Below are 15,555 nucleotides of genomic sequence, written 5' to 3' on the forward strand. Positions count from 1 at the left end.
TAAACTTTACATCTCTTTTGGGAATTTCCTTTCTGAACTTGGTAACAAGGAAACTGTAAGACTATACTATCTAGTCTTCAACCCCATCAGAGACCTGAGAAGGATAAATATTACCCAAGAAAACAGCATGTGCAGAGCAAGCAGCTTCTAAAACCATAGAATGACAGAGACTGCCGGCCCCCTGGACAGTCACCCAAGATTCCTGTGCAGTTTTGGAGCATCCATCTTCGGCCTACTGGCTCAGAATATCTGACGGACTTATCTGTGAAGCAGGAACATTGAAGGACCGGCCTACATTGTCTCAGCAAAGCTTGGCAGTCGACTTCCTCTGTGTCCTGAGCTACTATTACAAGCTGTTTAGGACAATTAAGAAATTCTAGCTACTAGTCAATCAAACTTGTCATGTCAGGTACTGGTTTAGCTAATTACAGCAATAAGCTTTATTTAGCCGCCTGTAGATCTTTCCAAAGTTAAACAGATAGTAAGTAGTTGGAAACAAGTAATGTCTGCCTATTCAGTTATACTGAGGTAGATAGATGGTCTTCAAACTCTTCAGAGATCTACTGAATGTGGCATTTAATGGCGCCTTAATAATAAAAGGCTCTTTTGACAGCGAGACATGCCTGCTCCTGGCAGCACCCTCATACTACTTCAAAGAAGATGATGGGCATTGAAGAACCTCTGTATGGGTTTGCATGGTGACAAAGCTGCCACCAAACAAAACTGCCCTCACCTCAATTGCTGACAGCATGCTGTCCAAACCTTGTTGTTGTGGGATTTTTTGTTGTTGTTGTTGTTGTTGTTTGTTTTTTAAGTTAAAAATAAGGTTTTTTTGAAATAGCATCTGGTGATCGTGGTCTCTTCAGACCCCACCCCATCCATCCAACTTAATGCTTCTTTCTCTCTCTTTTAAAAAACAGGGCAATTAAAGCAAGCAAACAAAACAAAACAAAAAACCAAAGCAAACAGAGGAAAAAGAAAAGAAGCACAAGAAATACATGAGTGCATACTCAAGCTGAGATACACATGCACACACAAAATCCACACAGACAGAAAATCAGAAACCATAATAGATAAGCAAAAGACAAGTAAGGTAGAGAATGTCCAAACAAAGCATTATGAGTCAGAGCATCTCCAGAAACACCACTGAGTTTGTTTTGTATTGGCCGTCCTGCTGGTTGTGGGACCTGCCCTAAGTCTGGCGTGTATACCTAGTGAGGAAACTGAATTTTCCTTTCCACAGTGCATACATACACGCACACGCAAGCATACATTCATGGTTCTTTTTTGTCTGAGAAAGAGTAAGATTTTTGTATAGAAAAAGAATTATTTGTCCTGTGTATTAAAATGAAAGAATTCTTGATCTTTCATCAATCTTTCAACAATGTTGGCCACTTGTCTGGCAGCCTGGCCCCTACGCTCAGCCCCAGGCTTGGGGACCTTGCCGACCTGGCCCTGTTGATGCTTTCTTTGGTTCTAACAGTACAAATGTTCCTTTTGGCCTCAGCCATTCACCTGCCTGCCGCCCATCTACCGACTCGTCCGGCCTAGCTAGGGGCTTACGTAACACCCCTCTGGAGGACCGGAGGGAGACAGGCGAGGGAGGGAGCCCTGCATGCTCTGAGCACTGCTGAGCTTGGTGGGGACACTGACACCTCAATTATGTGTGAGTTCCATCACAGTATGTCATTCAGTAAAGAATTCAGAGCTGCAGGCACACTGAGGCAGCCATTTGCCTGCGTGTCGAGGTCTGTGGGAGTATTTAGCTGACCGTCTAAAAAATCTTGTATTTTCCTTTCCTGTACAGAAATCTTTATTTCTAGAAATCCTGATGAAATATAAACTGTAGTTGGAAAACTCAAACAGTCAGAGCAGTTAAGTGAAGTCTTAGCCCTGGCCCCGAGGCCAGCAGGGACCCGGAGCTCCAGTGCTGGCTGAGTTGGTTAGGCTTGCCTGGTGCTGGGTGGTGTTCTGAGCTTCCATGTGCCTTTTCACTTAGTCCTCACAAAAGCCCAGTGAGGGGCTGGTCTTTGCATTTTGCAGAGGGAACAAGCACTTCCATTTACCAGGAAGTGGCCCCAGAGCGCATGTTCTTGAGTACACGTTCTTGAGGGCACATTCTTGACTGCGTGTTGCCTGGGAACATAGCTGCTGTCTCTGTCGCTGCTGTTGGCATTGCCTGGCGTCGGCCACGGGCTCCATCAGATAGCATCTACTGGATGGACAAACCTGGTGCCTTTCCAGATAGGGATTGGGACTTCACGCCGCAGCTGGCCATCGACCGTTCCCTTTCCAGCACCTGACCTAGAAATAGTGAGCCCTTATGAAGGTTCTAAGCTGCCAGCGATCTTCAGCTCTGGGCCTAGAGGTCTCCAGAAGCAGCCTTTGTGCCCTTGTTCTCAGCACTAGCTGGGTGGCCACCGCTGAGGGTGGAGCATTCTAGTTTCAGTGTCCCTATTGTGTACGCAGTTCAAGCTCAAGAGCAGCACGTCCCCAGGTTAGATGGAAGAGGGAATGTTGTTGTTCTCCTTTCAGACAGAAGCCACCCACTGTTTGCCTCTGAGCAAGTGAGTTCACGCCCTCACATTGAGTTGCCTGGGATATACCTTTGAAGAACCAAGCTAATATTTTCTGTGGTAACTTAAGCTTCAAAAGAAACAGGACCTCAGCATGAATAAAGTGGGCCCACTGCGGTAGTGAAATGTACACAGCCTCACATCATCTGATACAAGTCTTGTGGAGGAGGAAGGAAACAAGGGCTTGGCCTTGAGTGGGACGTGTGGGATGGATGGCTGATGCTCCCATGACCCCCAGTTCTGGCCCTCTGGTTTGTACAGCTCAGCTGTCTTCCACTAGCGGATAGCAAGAGCGCTTGCTTCCCAGATGGTCTTGGCATGTGTAGTTCTTCTTACTCTGTTTATCAGTCTTTCTGCAACCATGTAATAAAACTTTCATAATTTAGTTTCTTTTTCTTTTGAGTTCATTGTTTTGAACAAGTAAAAAATGTGATATAAAATTTAAAATGTACCGAAGAATCAAGTATTCCAGGCTTCTGTGTCCACAGCCAGATCAGCAGCCTGATTTGTTTACTTTATTTTGTTTCTACAAGGGTCTCACTAACCCAGTCTGGCCTGGACCTGGCTCTGCAGCCCAAGCTGCTTTGAACTCACCGTGTCACACAGGCTAGTCTTTGAGTTCGCTGTGCTGCTCGGGGCAGCATGAGCTTGGGATTCTTCTGCCTCTGCCTCCTGACTGTCAGGGCAGGAGTGCCTACTGTAATCCTTCCTTCAGAGTTCTCCCATGTACCCAAAGTACCACAGGCCTCTCACTGCTGTGGGTCACAATCCCGAGATCACATTCTGCATGGCCCAGCTGTTGTGAAGCTGCTTTGGTGGCTTCCTGCTAGCTGTTTAACCTGCCCAATTTCACCATCTTCGGTTGTAAGCATGATCCTAGTTCCTGTCCCCAAGGCAGGACAAGAATTGTAAGTAGCATGCAGAACACTTCACTGGAAAGTGTGAGGCAAGTGGGGGTGTCTCAGTTCAAGTCATCCAGAAGTAGGAACTAGGCAGGATGTCTCAATTGGGTCATTTGTTAGGGGTCATCACATGTAGAAGGGAGGAAGGGGAGAAGGAGACAATTAGGCAGAATGTAAATTAAGTTAACGGACAGTATAGGCTGGACTGACCCCAGGACATGCTTCCAAGCATGTATGGTGCCTCAGAGCGTTCTATGTCATCTGTTAGCTGGGCCTTTATATGCCAAGAGCAGTCATTTGATAGAGGGTACCCAGAAAGGGCTTGCTACAGGACAAGGCAGTTGAAGCTGAAGCCATACCTAAAGGAGCTGGGACAAGGCTCTGCTCCCAGAAGTCACAGTAGGTACAGTGAGCTCTAGGACATCCCCTCGCCTATGAGGGTGTTCCCTGTTGCTATACCCAGTGTATCTGGGGACAGATACTTCGCCAAATATTTTGCACTAGCATGTGCTTGTGATAGAAGCTTTGCCACTTGGGTAGCCTGCAGTGCTATGGCCATAGAAAACAGGCATCTGACTCAGTTGCCTTTGCTCTCACAGGTAGCCCGGTGCTGTTTTTGCTTCGATCCAGATGGAGAGGGTAAGTGCAGTGCTTCTGTTGTGGGTCTGACTGGGCTTTGCAGGCTGGGATCTCTCTCGGCAGGCATTTGCGTGTCTGTTTTGCATTGGTACCCAACCTTACTTATTCCACAGCCGGTTCACTGTTATTTACTTCTCCCATCTTCAAGGGTTGATGGATTTTGTTTTGTTGGCATTCTGTCGGGGAAAATCACTGTGCATTTTGGTTCATATCTAAGTTAAGGGATAGAAAAAAGTATGCTTTTTTTTTTTTTTAAAGGAATGCTATAAAAATGCCAAAAGACCACTACACCTCATTTGGGAACCACAGTTTTCTTCAACTTACTTTTCTTCATAGAAGGAAAAGTCCCAGGGTTGAAGGCTTCTGGGTTTCCCTCTGTGCTGAGCTGCTGATATTCTCTATGTCTTTAAGGACGCTCTCTCTTCCACCCCTCTAACACTTATTTTCTAACTCACCCAGTCGAGAAAATGTCTGGGGTCACTGAGGTACAGGTGGCTTTTGTATGCTTTTCCCCTCGGCAGCACACTAGGACTGAAATGTGCAAGGCAGGAGCTGCTGTACTGAGCACACGTGGGCTCACCACTGCCCTTGGGCACTCTTTGTCCTCTACAGACGCTGAAAAGCAGCGGAATATCAAAGAGGGACCGCGGGTCATTTATGATGAGAAGAAAGGCACCGTCTACAGCTACTCTTATTTCCACTTTGTCTTCTTTCTGGCTTCTCTCTACATGATGATGACGTTGACCAGCTGGTTCCAGTGAGTGGCCTATTTGAATGCCTTAAAACCAACCCCAGTGTAAATATTTCTATACGCTAAAGTATTTGTCTGAGAAGCACAAAAACAAAGCAAAACAAGACCAAAAAAACCCCTCAAAAACTAGTTCTCACACACCCATACATAGCCTTTGTGGCTAACAGCTTCCCATTCTTCCTGGAAGATCAGTGCCCATTCTGGAACACTGAGTATGCTCACTGCAGTTAAGAAGCAGAAGCAACCTGGGGATGCTCTAGGCAGAGCCTGAGGCAGAGCCTCAGTGTGTGAGGGCTTGGGTTCTCTCTGTACTGAAAAACAGAGCAAACCAGACAGGAAGGGCCAAGTCTGGAGAACACTGTGGTAGCCTTAAGGGTTAATACAGTGGGTTTTTTCCTGCTTCAAAATATGCATCTTTTACTTGTTCCAGCTTTTAATTTAGCCATGCCTGGTGGCTCTGATCTTTCCTACACGGAGAGTCATACTTTCTGTGTGGACCCAGGCTTCGAGTTGTGTCCATGGTTGACGGTTAGTGAACGGGCGATTGGGTTGTTCTCATGTGCCACACTGACAAGTCCCGAGACTGGGCTCTAGCTAGATTGACAGACCATGACCCTAATAAATCCCTTTGTATCAGATGGTGGTGGGTGCTGGGGAATGGATGCCATGGTGTGGGAGCTATAGCCCAGAGTTACAGAGCTCTTCCTGGAGGACAGTCTTCCTGAAGGAGGGCGAGCGCCGAGGTTCCCTAGTGATCCTTTGAAAACTGGAGGAATTTTGGTTCAAAACATCTCAGAAAGGATGGACAGAGCTAAAATCATGATGACCAGACGGTGATAAGTGTTGCAGATAGGTAGAAATTGGACTCTCCTTTCAGTGCCGATTGGAATGCAGAATGAAGCCACATTTGATAAATACATTTGGCAATGGTTTAAAAAAATAACTTTGCAATTCCTTTCATGGTTCAACACAAGATTGTAGTATAACCCAGGAAATTCCCTCCTAAGTATAAGATCTAAGGCAGAAAGGAGAAATACCAAAAATTATAGACAAATGATCATGCCATAGTAATTTATAACAAGTCAGGATTAGCTCAGATGTTTATAACTGAGAAGAGAGCAAAGCATGCTATTTTTACACAGTGAAATACAATTTATCAATAGGGAGTGACATACAGGTGACGATCCCCGATCCAGAAATTCAAACTGTTCTCAAATCTAACATGATATGGGAAGGTTCCCATTTCCAATTTTGGACTTGCTCAACTGGTAACATCTATGTAAATATTCCAGAGTGAAAAACTCTAATATGTAGTCTCAGGCATTTCAGGGAAGGACGTATGGTATAACACAAAGAGCTTTGGAAGCAATATGACAGTCTTCAAGGGTTTGAAGAGTCACCAAATGATGCATTTTCAATGTATGTGAGTTATAGCTCCATTATGAGAAAGAAAGTTACTAAGAAAGAAAGTTGAAGTCTGCCAGGGCGGGAAGTACCTTGTTATCTTTATGTTCTCACCACCATGCGTCCGTTTCTCAACAGCTACGAAAATGCCACCATTGAGACCTTCGTCATTGGGAGCTGGTCTGTCTTCTGGGTCAAGATGGCTTCCTGCTGGATGTGTGTGGTGTTGTACCTGTGGACCCTGGTAGCCCCTCTTTGCTGTCCCTCTAGGCAGTTCTCTGTGTGAGGTTGTCCAAGTGCCCCTCGGCTCAGCAGGCCTGTGCCTACTCTGGAGGGCTGCCCTTTGAACTTGTGCACCCGCAGCAACTGGTGCCCTGTGACAAGCTATCACCCCCTGGGTCTCTTTGGTGGGTCTGACAAAGCTTTCAGGAAATAAGTAAAATCTCCCAATTAGCTTCTTAACTGTAAAATCCAAAAGGAAACTACCAGTTTGACCCAGAGGAATTGAAATCTTTAGCCAAGCTGATAAGTGCAAATGTTTCTTTATGCCTTACCCTACGTGGTAGCTAAAGTTTTGTTGCTGTTTTTCCTGGGTGTGTTTTAACCAGAGCAGAACTTGAGGCACCATGTCCATCACAGGGATGAAAACGGCCTTGTACGGCCTGTCATTCTCATTGTTGTTACACAGAGGTGACCACAGAAATACTGAGTCCCCAGCCCCTGTCACTCACTCCTGCCCCCTAGAGCCCTCACAGCTCCAGTTTATATAGGGTACAGGAGGAAGCCCCTCCTTTGAGCCCACCCTCAGAACTACTTCCCCATGTCCCTGCCGGAGGTCATGATGCTGGGAGTCATGGCCTCCCTTTCCTCTCTGCGCTTGGCAGTGGTCCGTCATTCTTGTCTAGGGTTGCCTTTGAAATAATGTGAAAAGCACAATTTGCTCTCAGCGCCATGGGATTCTCCATGTTTTCCCTCCCCAAACCAAGTCACTGCAGTAATCATGGCGCTCATTTATGATGGCATTTCTGTGATGGTGAAGCAACGCTCATGCTCTTTTCTTTGCCTGAGTGAGCAGTGGGGTTACAGTTCTTACCTGTTTGTGTCATTAGCAGTAATGCTTCAAGGATCTTAACAAAAATGTCGCTTCTTGGCTGCAGCCTGCCACACCCCTCCAAGTATTAAGGTCAGGCCCCTGAGTCTCCTCCTCCATGCCTTCCTCCTCACTACAATGTGTCCCCTAACTTAGCGTCACGCTTTCCTTGACGTGGAAGGACTGGGGCGAGGATCCCAGGCAGCTTCAACAGGGCCGACCAGACAGAGCTGCTGGACTAGCTATGGAAGTGCAGAATTAGACTTAGATGCAGAGGTAGGTGGCTGGGGTCACTCAAAAGCTAAGCTTGCACCCACAGACATTTCCCAGCTACACTTGTGGCAAGGCCTGCTCACAGGTGTGCACTCTTAGTGCTGATGTTGTCTGAGAGGAGGTTTCCCCAGGGCTAAGGCTGCTGAAGACGCTGGTGGAGGTATGCTCTGCTTTCATGGGAGTGGGGATCCTCTCGCCAACCCAGAAGGACTCAGTCTAGCCTGTGTGTGTATGTGTACCAGTACTTGTGTGCGTATGTGTGTACACAGATGTGTGCCTACCTGAACAAGTCAGAACCACCCAAGCCTGGTTCCCACATACAAAAATGTCCAATCCTTCATTTCTGCTCCTTCCTGTGTCCTCCTGCTAAAAGTTCCGGGGATGAGGGGGTTGCAGAGTGATAGGGGTGAGTTCTCTGAAGAACTTGCCTTATTTACAGTGTTTGAGGCTCAGTCTTAAAAGGTGCATAGATAAGGTTACCTTGTCTGTAAACCTCACCACAATTCCTATAGGTCAGGGGCTCTCAGCACTTCAAAGACACACACATGAGCATCACAAAACGCATAGCTGTATACTAACTCCAAACAAGTCTAGTTAATCCAATAGGAACGAGAGCCCATCCACAGGGAGTGCTTCAGAAAGCAGGCTGTGTGAGCCGGTGTGAGCTGTGGCCACTGCTGTGCCTGAAGGCCACACTGTGAGAAGATGCGGAGGGGCCCAGGGAGCCGTGGGAATTCTAGTCAGTCCTGCATCCAGTGGCAGACAGGCCCTGTGGCTTCCCTCTCACGCAGCCGTGCCTTACTTACTTTCCAGCTGCCTAAGTCTTGGCTGAGTGCATGCCCTGCCCTTCAGAAGCTCCTGTCTGTGTGCACGCTCAGCTGGTACTGTTAGGTTGATAGTCAGAAGCGCCCCCGGCCAGTGGGTGACTCGAGAAACTGGAAGGTGGGCCAGTTGCTTTAAGTTAACACCAGCATTGCTAGCATGCTGGATCCGCCGGGAGCTTCTCTAGACAACAGACTGCCTCCTGCAGTCACACAGGACTACTGATGTGCAAGCCTCGCGTGCCTTGAGGCTTCTCATCTGAGCCCTGTGGCCGTGCAGCCTGGCAGCAGAGTTTTAAAAGCTGTGTGTGTTCCTCTCCTGCTCTCATTTATGAATCAGGCATTATGCCAGGGAGGGATTCTCCTAGAAATCTTGCTTAGACGTAGTACCCAGGTGGAGACTGGCGACGGCCCCAGTGTTCACCTTGGGAAAGCCTGCGGTGCGTTGTTGAGCCGAGTTTTTGTGGTGCTGCATAGCTGATCTGGGTTTCTTGGGAGGTCAGCAGATGAATTGTTGTCCAGAAGTTTGGGGAAGTTTTATGTAGTGAGTGAACTGAAGTATGGAGGGAGCTGGGGAGAGTGTGGGGTATTGAGACTGGGGTTCTGATTCCCACACAGTGGCAATGTCCCAGTTCCATGGGGACTTAACTCTAGTGTTAATTGACCCTTTCCTAAATTGTCATCCTCTGCCTTTTTCTGATGATGTATTCATTTAAATTTGCCAGAAGCCCATCATTGCTGCTTGATGTTACCCTGGAAAGGGAGCTCCAGAGCCTGGATTTAAACTTCTCAGGCTTCCCTTTCATTGCCTTTCTAAACAGTATCTCATTTTGGTGTGCCAAAATGTATACCACTGCACATCATACATAGTACTAAGAAGAGAAAGTAAGAAAGACTGAACACTCAGAAAGGACCCTGAGCCTCTTCCATCAGAGATGAGGTTGACACCTGGGTCATAGAATCTCTCAAGGTTTTTAATGTAACTCACTAGTAGAATTTTCATTTCCTACAGAGATGAGCTCTCTCGTGTTGAAATGACTTGAGCAGACAGGACAGTGGATCCCAAGGACTTTGGCTTGTTCACGGTTTCCATTCTCTATCAGTGAATCATTCCCAGAGACAGTTATTTTGAAAGGCCAAAATACTTGGCTTTTACCAAAGAGACATTTGATTTTGTTTTAGTTGGGGAAGGGCACATCAGGAGTGCATTTACCCAGTTGGCTTCCAGAGAAGTTTAACCACATCATGTGAGGAAAATGATGGAAGAACTTTTTAAGGCAATCCTTTGGGAGAAAGGTCCTGGGAAATTCTCTCAGGTAAAGAAAGATTACAGCAGATGAGTAATATATGTCTTGAGAGCTATTTATATAAATTTTAAGAGGATCATTTTTTTTCATTTATTAAAGATTTAAACTTTTTTACTTTGCAAAGAAAAACTACAAACATTTTTATAGTCATAATTGTTAATTTTTTAAAAAGAATTTTTGGAAATAATTCGGTGTAGCCAAATTTTGTGGTTGCGTTCTTGCTGTAGTGGCCTTTGAGTGCAGTGTGTGGTACGCCCACTGTTGGTTTATAAAAGCCTCCGACATGCTTCGATTTTGCTACCTTTAAAAATAGTTATTTTTTCCCATTAGCCACAAACCCAATTACGAATTTGTATTTGTTATTTTGAATGCTAATTTTTCTATGAAGCACCTGAAATAGACTGACCTTTTCTTATGTAGAAAACTCAGACTTGTTAACTCTGTACTTTAATAAAATATAAACTTGAAAACCATGTGTTTGTTTTCTTTCTATTAAATACCTGACTAAAGCCTCCAGTTAGCCTTTGCAGGGTTGGTGCCTTCACATGTCAGTCAAAGATCAAACATCCTGGCAGCCGTGCTGATGGGTTTATAATTGACAAAAATGGCTGATTTATGATATTCGATCTAAGGTCTTTAACTACAAATAGAATGGCTAAATTTATGGTGAACACACATACGGTCCACCATTGTCGCAATTTCAAATACACTGTTACATGCAGTCAGCTTGTTTTACAGCACTTTTCCTGAGCTTAATTTTGTCTTAGCTTGGTTGAGATTCTGAGTTCTCTCACGTGACCACAAAGTCCTTGGTAACCAGTTACACAGTCTGCTTCTGAGCTGGCCTGGCTTGTTGGTGTTGCAGGTGCTAGAAGTTGAACACAGGGCCTCATGCATGTTAGGCAAGTACAGTACCCCTGAGCTACAGCCCAGATACCATGTCTAACCATTTGTCTTTTGAGGCAAATTTCCATGTAGCTTGATGTTACTAAAATTCCTTCTTAGGAGACCATAAACATCTACTTCTTCTCCCAAGGTCCTAGCCCCAAACAGGCATGGTTCTGCAAAAGTTCATTCTAGGGAGCCAATTAGTTCTTTACAGAGAACATTGGTGAGTGGTTACTTATAGGGCACACCTGGAAAGCCTTTGCCCAGGAAGGATGAGGGCTTCCCTATAGCCAAACAGGATGTCCTCTTCCCCTAGGCTCCCTTTACCTGTGTGTTCTAGCACCTCCCCAAAGGCCATATGCTATTAAGGCGGAGTATCTGGATACTCAGATAAAGGTCCTGTGACCCTCGTCATTCATTCATAATGGGGAATAAACTATCAACAAGCCCTGCTGGGGTGAGCTTTTGCAAGGGATGGCAGCCTGAGCTGCCCAGGATGGTGGTTCCTTGGCTTGGAGGACAATCACAACACTTAGGTGGCCTGATTTGTGTGCCTACACCTGCTGTACTTTACTGATGTTCTACAAGTTCATTCAAGTTACTTTATGTTGCAAGAGGCCCTTCACTCTAAAGGCTGAGGAGCATCCCCTTGCATGTACGTCATGCTTTCTTTGTGTATTCTCTTCCTGTCAAAGGAGAGTAGCAAGGTCATCTAGCAGAATACAGATGTGAGGCTTTTCCTTTTGGCAGCTATCTTGGGAAATGCTTATCATCACACTCTCTGAATGGCTTACTGTGTCATTCAAGTGAGGAGCCAAAGTCTCACAGGGTCTCTAAACCCTGCGTGATCTGTCGCCGCTGGCTCGGTTGCCTTGCTCACTCGATACGGTCTGTCTGTTCCAGCATTCTTGGTTTCTTGGCTGTTCACGGTTGTCAGATGTGAACTCCTCTTCCCAAAAGAGTCCTCCTTGGGTTGCATATAGTGCTCTCTGTTCCCACACAGGTCCTCCAGTGTTGCCTTTCTAACGACTCTGCACTCCAGGGTTCTCTACCCTCCGGAACTCCCCTCCGCTGCGCTGCTTTGTCATTTCACATAGACCCCATCACCATCTGTCATAGTTGTTCTTCTGTTGCTGCAGCAAAACACTATGACCAGGATACCTTAGAGAAGACAGTGCTTAATTGGGCTTATGGATTCAGAGGTTAGCATCCGTGATGGTGGAGTGAAGGCACGTGGCAGGGACAACCGAGCACTCACATCTTAGGCTGCAGTCAGGAGGCAGAGAGCACAGTGGGAGGGGAGCGAGGCTTCTGAGGCCTCCAAGCCTTCCCAGAGTGGCACACTTCCTAATCTTTCCCAAACCGTTCTACCATTTGGCGTCTGTGGAGGTCACTCACACCTAAGCTATCACAGTAGCCAACTTACTGTTCCATATTCTTACTTATTCATGTTGTCTCCCTGACACCAGAGCACATGTTCCCCTATGCTTCACTTGTGTTTCTCTGAGGTTTCAAATGATACTGGCATGTTCTGGTGCTCAGTAAATGGTGAATGGATGGCTGGGTGAAGGAAGGATTTATGAATGGTGAGAGTGGAGGACAAGGCTTTCACACCATGGAGGGCTTTACACGCTACTTGAAGTGGCTGAACTATTTGTTGGTGAGGTATAGGTAAGGGATGGATGATATCCTTAGGCATGTATAACAGCAAGAACTGGAGAGCACAGATACTTAAGTATTGAGCATAGATCCTGTTGAGGACTAGGGTTATGGCTTAGTGGAACTGCTGTGGTTAGCATACCCATATCCTAAGTTTTGACAAGTGAAGAACATAGGAATATATATATATTTTTTAATATGGAACGCTTCACGAATTTGCATGTCATCCTTGCTCAGGGGCCATGCTAATCTCTGTATTGTTCCAATTTTAGTATATGTGCTGCCAGAGTGAGCACAAATATGAATAGTTCATAACTGAATGTTTGTGTCCTTGATAACTAATAGGCCCTTGTAAGTCAATTTGAAAATTACAGTAGGAGCTCTAGAGATGGTCTAGTGGTTAAGAGCACTGCCTACTTTTTCAGAGGACCCAAGTTCTAATTTCCAGCACCCTCGTGGTGGCTGACAACTATCTGTCACTCCACTTCCAGAGTGCCAACAACCCCTTCTGGCCTTTGCAGGCACAAAGTACATACATGGCACACGTACATGCAGGCAACATGCTTAAAACAAATACCTCAAAAATGTGAAAGCCAGATATGGAAGAATACACTTTTAATCCCAGTACTTAGGAGGCAAAGGCAGGTAGATTTCTGAGTTTGAAGCCAGCCTGGTCTACATAGTGAGACCTTGTTTCAATAAACAAATGAAACAAACAAAAAAACAGTAGAAAATCATAATAAACACAAAAATCACATTTGGTCCTGCTAGTCTCCAAGGAAATTTTGGTTCACCAGTTAAAAGTGTCAAGTAATTTCTGAGTGGTGATGAAAATGGCCCTTTGAATGCTGTGAAAGTGGCTCAGGTTGCCTGGGACATTCGGCAGGTATCTCCAAGCCTGATACAGAAGGGCACGCCTTATCACTGCCAGTCACGGTTTACTTCCCTTGTGAACTGATGTGAAAATTGTAACTGTCTAGTCCAAAGAACATCCTGCTCTCGTTGAGCATTTGCAGTGCTGCACACCAGCAGTCCCAGCGCCATGAGTGAGGCCAGGACGGCCAGGGCTGCATGGAGAGACATTGCATCTGCTCTCTTTCCCACTCACTGATGAAACGCTGCGCTGGGCACAGCTTAAGGGAAGGGTTACCTTGGCTCACAGATGGAGGGTGCAGCCCATCATGGCAGGGAAGTGGGGGCATTGGGAGCTTTAAGCAGCTGGTCACGTGCCAGCCACAACCAGGAAGAAGGGATGATGAGTGCCTGTGCTCAGCTCTCTCTGCCCCTTTTCTACCGTCCAGGGCCCCAGACCAGGGCATGGTGTTGCCCACTGTGGGGCCATCTCGCCACCTTACTTAATAAAACAAAGATAACCCTGCACAGACCTGCACAGCTGCCCTCCTCCCAGCTGACTCTGACTCTCATCAGCTAAACACTGATGTTAACCATCCTATCCTGACACCCCCCCCAAAGAACAGCCTACAGTGTTTACAAAATAAGATGATAGAAATAAAATTCATCGAGAGTATATATGAAAATGATAGGTGGCAAATAAAATGGTGATGTTGAAAAATACTGAATGTGTTCTAGATTTGTTGTATGAAAAATAACTTAGAAAACACTGTGTGCTATAATAGAAGCTGCACATGAGCATATATGCACACGCCAGGAATCCCATGAGCTGAGTCAGGAAGATGGAGAGTTCAAGGCCAACCTGAATAACATGGTGAGGCTCTCTCAAAAAACAAAATATTTCAAGTGTTCAGCACTCCACCCTGCCTTCCAGGCTTCACAGTATAGAATCTGTTTATAAGGCTCCAGTAGGAGCAGCCATGCTCCTACTTTCCTTTCCACACATTCCTTTGTCCGCTGCAGCTCTTGAGCCAGAAATGGACTTTCCCTTCAAGCTGGGCAATGGGCCTCTCCAAGGAAACTTGAAACTGTTGTTAAGGTAGCTGCTGCCTTTGTCAGCAGTTAGAGGGACAGGAACACAGCTCTACATGGCCACTCTCAGCAGCCTGAAGATTTCCTGTAATCTTTAGGTCCTTCAACTCAGGTAAACCCAGAATTCCTGCCTTTGATTTCAAGATTAGCCAGGGTTGGTGTTTATTAAGAATAAAAATGTGCTCATGGAAAGATAAAACACAACAGAAGGGGGAGTTTCTGTTTATTGGATGCCATTTAATACTCTTTTTCAGCATGGGATTTATGAGAGAGACACTTGGGGAAGAAATAAGACACACTTGGGTGTAGATATGGAGTTCTCAGTGGATAAGCATGGTAAATGACTTAGCTTTACCTAAATATACCATTTTGATGCTATACTTTTGTGTAGAAGTTTCTTCCACATTTAAACATTCCATTTTGGAGAAAGTTCTAGAGGGGACTTTTTTTTTATAAAGGACTTATTTATTCATATATTTTGTATTTATGAGTGCTCTGTCTTCATGCTTATCAGAAGAGGGAATCAGATCTCATTACAAATAGTTCTGAGCCACCATGTGGTTTCTGGGAATTGAACTCGGGATCATCTGGAACAGCAGCCAGAGCTCTTAACCACTGAACCATCTCTCCAGCCCCAGAGAGACTTCTTTAAGATTCAGGAAGTAAACAACTCAAAGGTCTCTGGAAGTCCCTGAAACTGATCAAATTCACAAGCTTACCCTCCACCCCCTCTATCAAGTTATATAGGGTTAGGACTGTTGGGGAAAGGATACTCTAACCTGGTGAGTGGCCTCAGAACCCTGCAGAGTGGTCCAGAGTCCATCTTTTGTGAGCTGTCATCATGCTGGGTGCCGATGGGATAACAACTCCAGTAAGTTACCAGGAGTCCTGGGGCTGTGCAAGGGACTTGATGCATGTGCTTCTCCTACAGGGGCTGTATCTGGTGAGAGTCCTCGAAAAAAATGGGGCTTATTACCTCAAAGGGAGAAGGCCCTTAAGTGAATATTGTTAATTATGGTGAAATTCTCAATTTTTAGACGGTGGTTATAAAGATGGGAGATGTGTTGGCTACTTTTATGTCGACTTGACACAAGCTAGACTCGATTGAGAAAGTGTTTCTGTGAGATTGACTTGTAGGCAAGTCTGTAGCACATTTTCTGGAAAGTGATTGATGTGGAGGGTCCATCCCAGTGGGGCAGCATCAGCCCTGGGCTGGGCTGTTGTAAGAAAGCAAGCCATAAGAAACAGATCAGTAAGCAGCATTTTTCATGACTTCCTCAGGTCCTTCCTTCAGGTTCCTG

At 45.8% G+C, this 15,555-nt stretch overlaps 1 protein-coding gene and 1 non-coding gene across 2 annotated transcripts in view; one reads left to right on the forward strand and one right to left on the reverse strand.

Moving 5' to 3' along the window:
- The window catches only part of Serinc5 (serine incorporator 5), a 98,798-nt gene extending 88,565 nt beyond the window's left edge, over window positions 1-10,233 (forward strand). Inside the window, exons 10-12 of the mRNA XM_060377780.1 lie at window positions 4,078-4,117; window positions 4,730-4,874; window positions 6,411-10,233. Of these exons, the coding sequence (XP_060233763.1) occupies window positions 4,078-4,117; window positions 4,730-4,874; window positions 6,411-6,558 (333 nt within the window). The 3' untranslated portion in view covers window positions 6,559-10,233. The remainder of the gene's footprint in view (window positions 1-4,077; window positions 4,118-4,729; window positions 4,875-6,410) is intronic.
- A 2,269-nt stretch (window positions 10,234-12,502) lies between these two features.
- On the reverse strand, window positions 12,503-12,606 carry LOC132652701 (U6 spliceosomal RNA). The gene has a single exon (XR_009590278.1). It is a non-coding gene; the product is annotated as a U6 spliceosomal RNA (small nuclear RNA).
- Between the last annotated feature and the right edge of the window lie 2,949 nt (window positions 12,607-15,555).

Source organism: Meriones unguiculatus, chromosome 2 (assembly GCF_030254825.1).
Source record: "Meriones unguiculatus strain TT.TT164.6M chromosome 2, Bangor_MerUng_6.1, whole genome shotgun sequence".
Lineage (NCBI taxonomy): Eukaryota > Metazoa > Chordata > Mammalia > Rodentia > Muridae > Meriones > Meriones unguiculatus.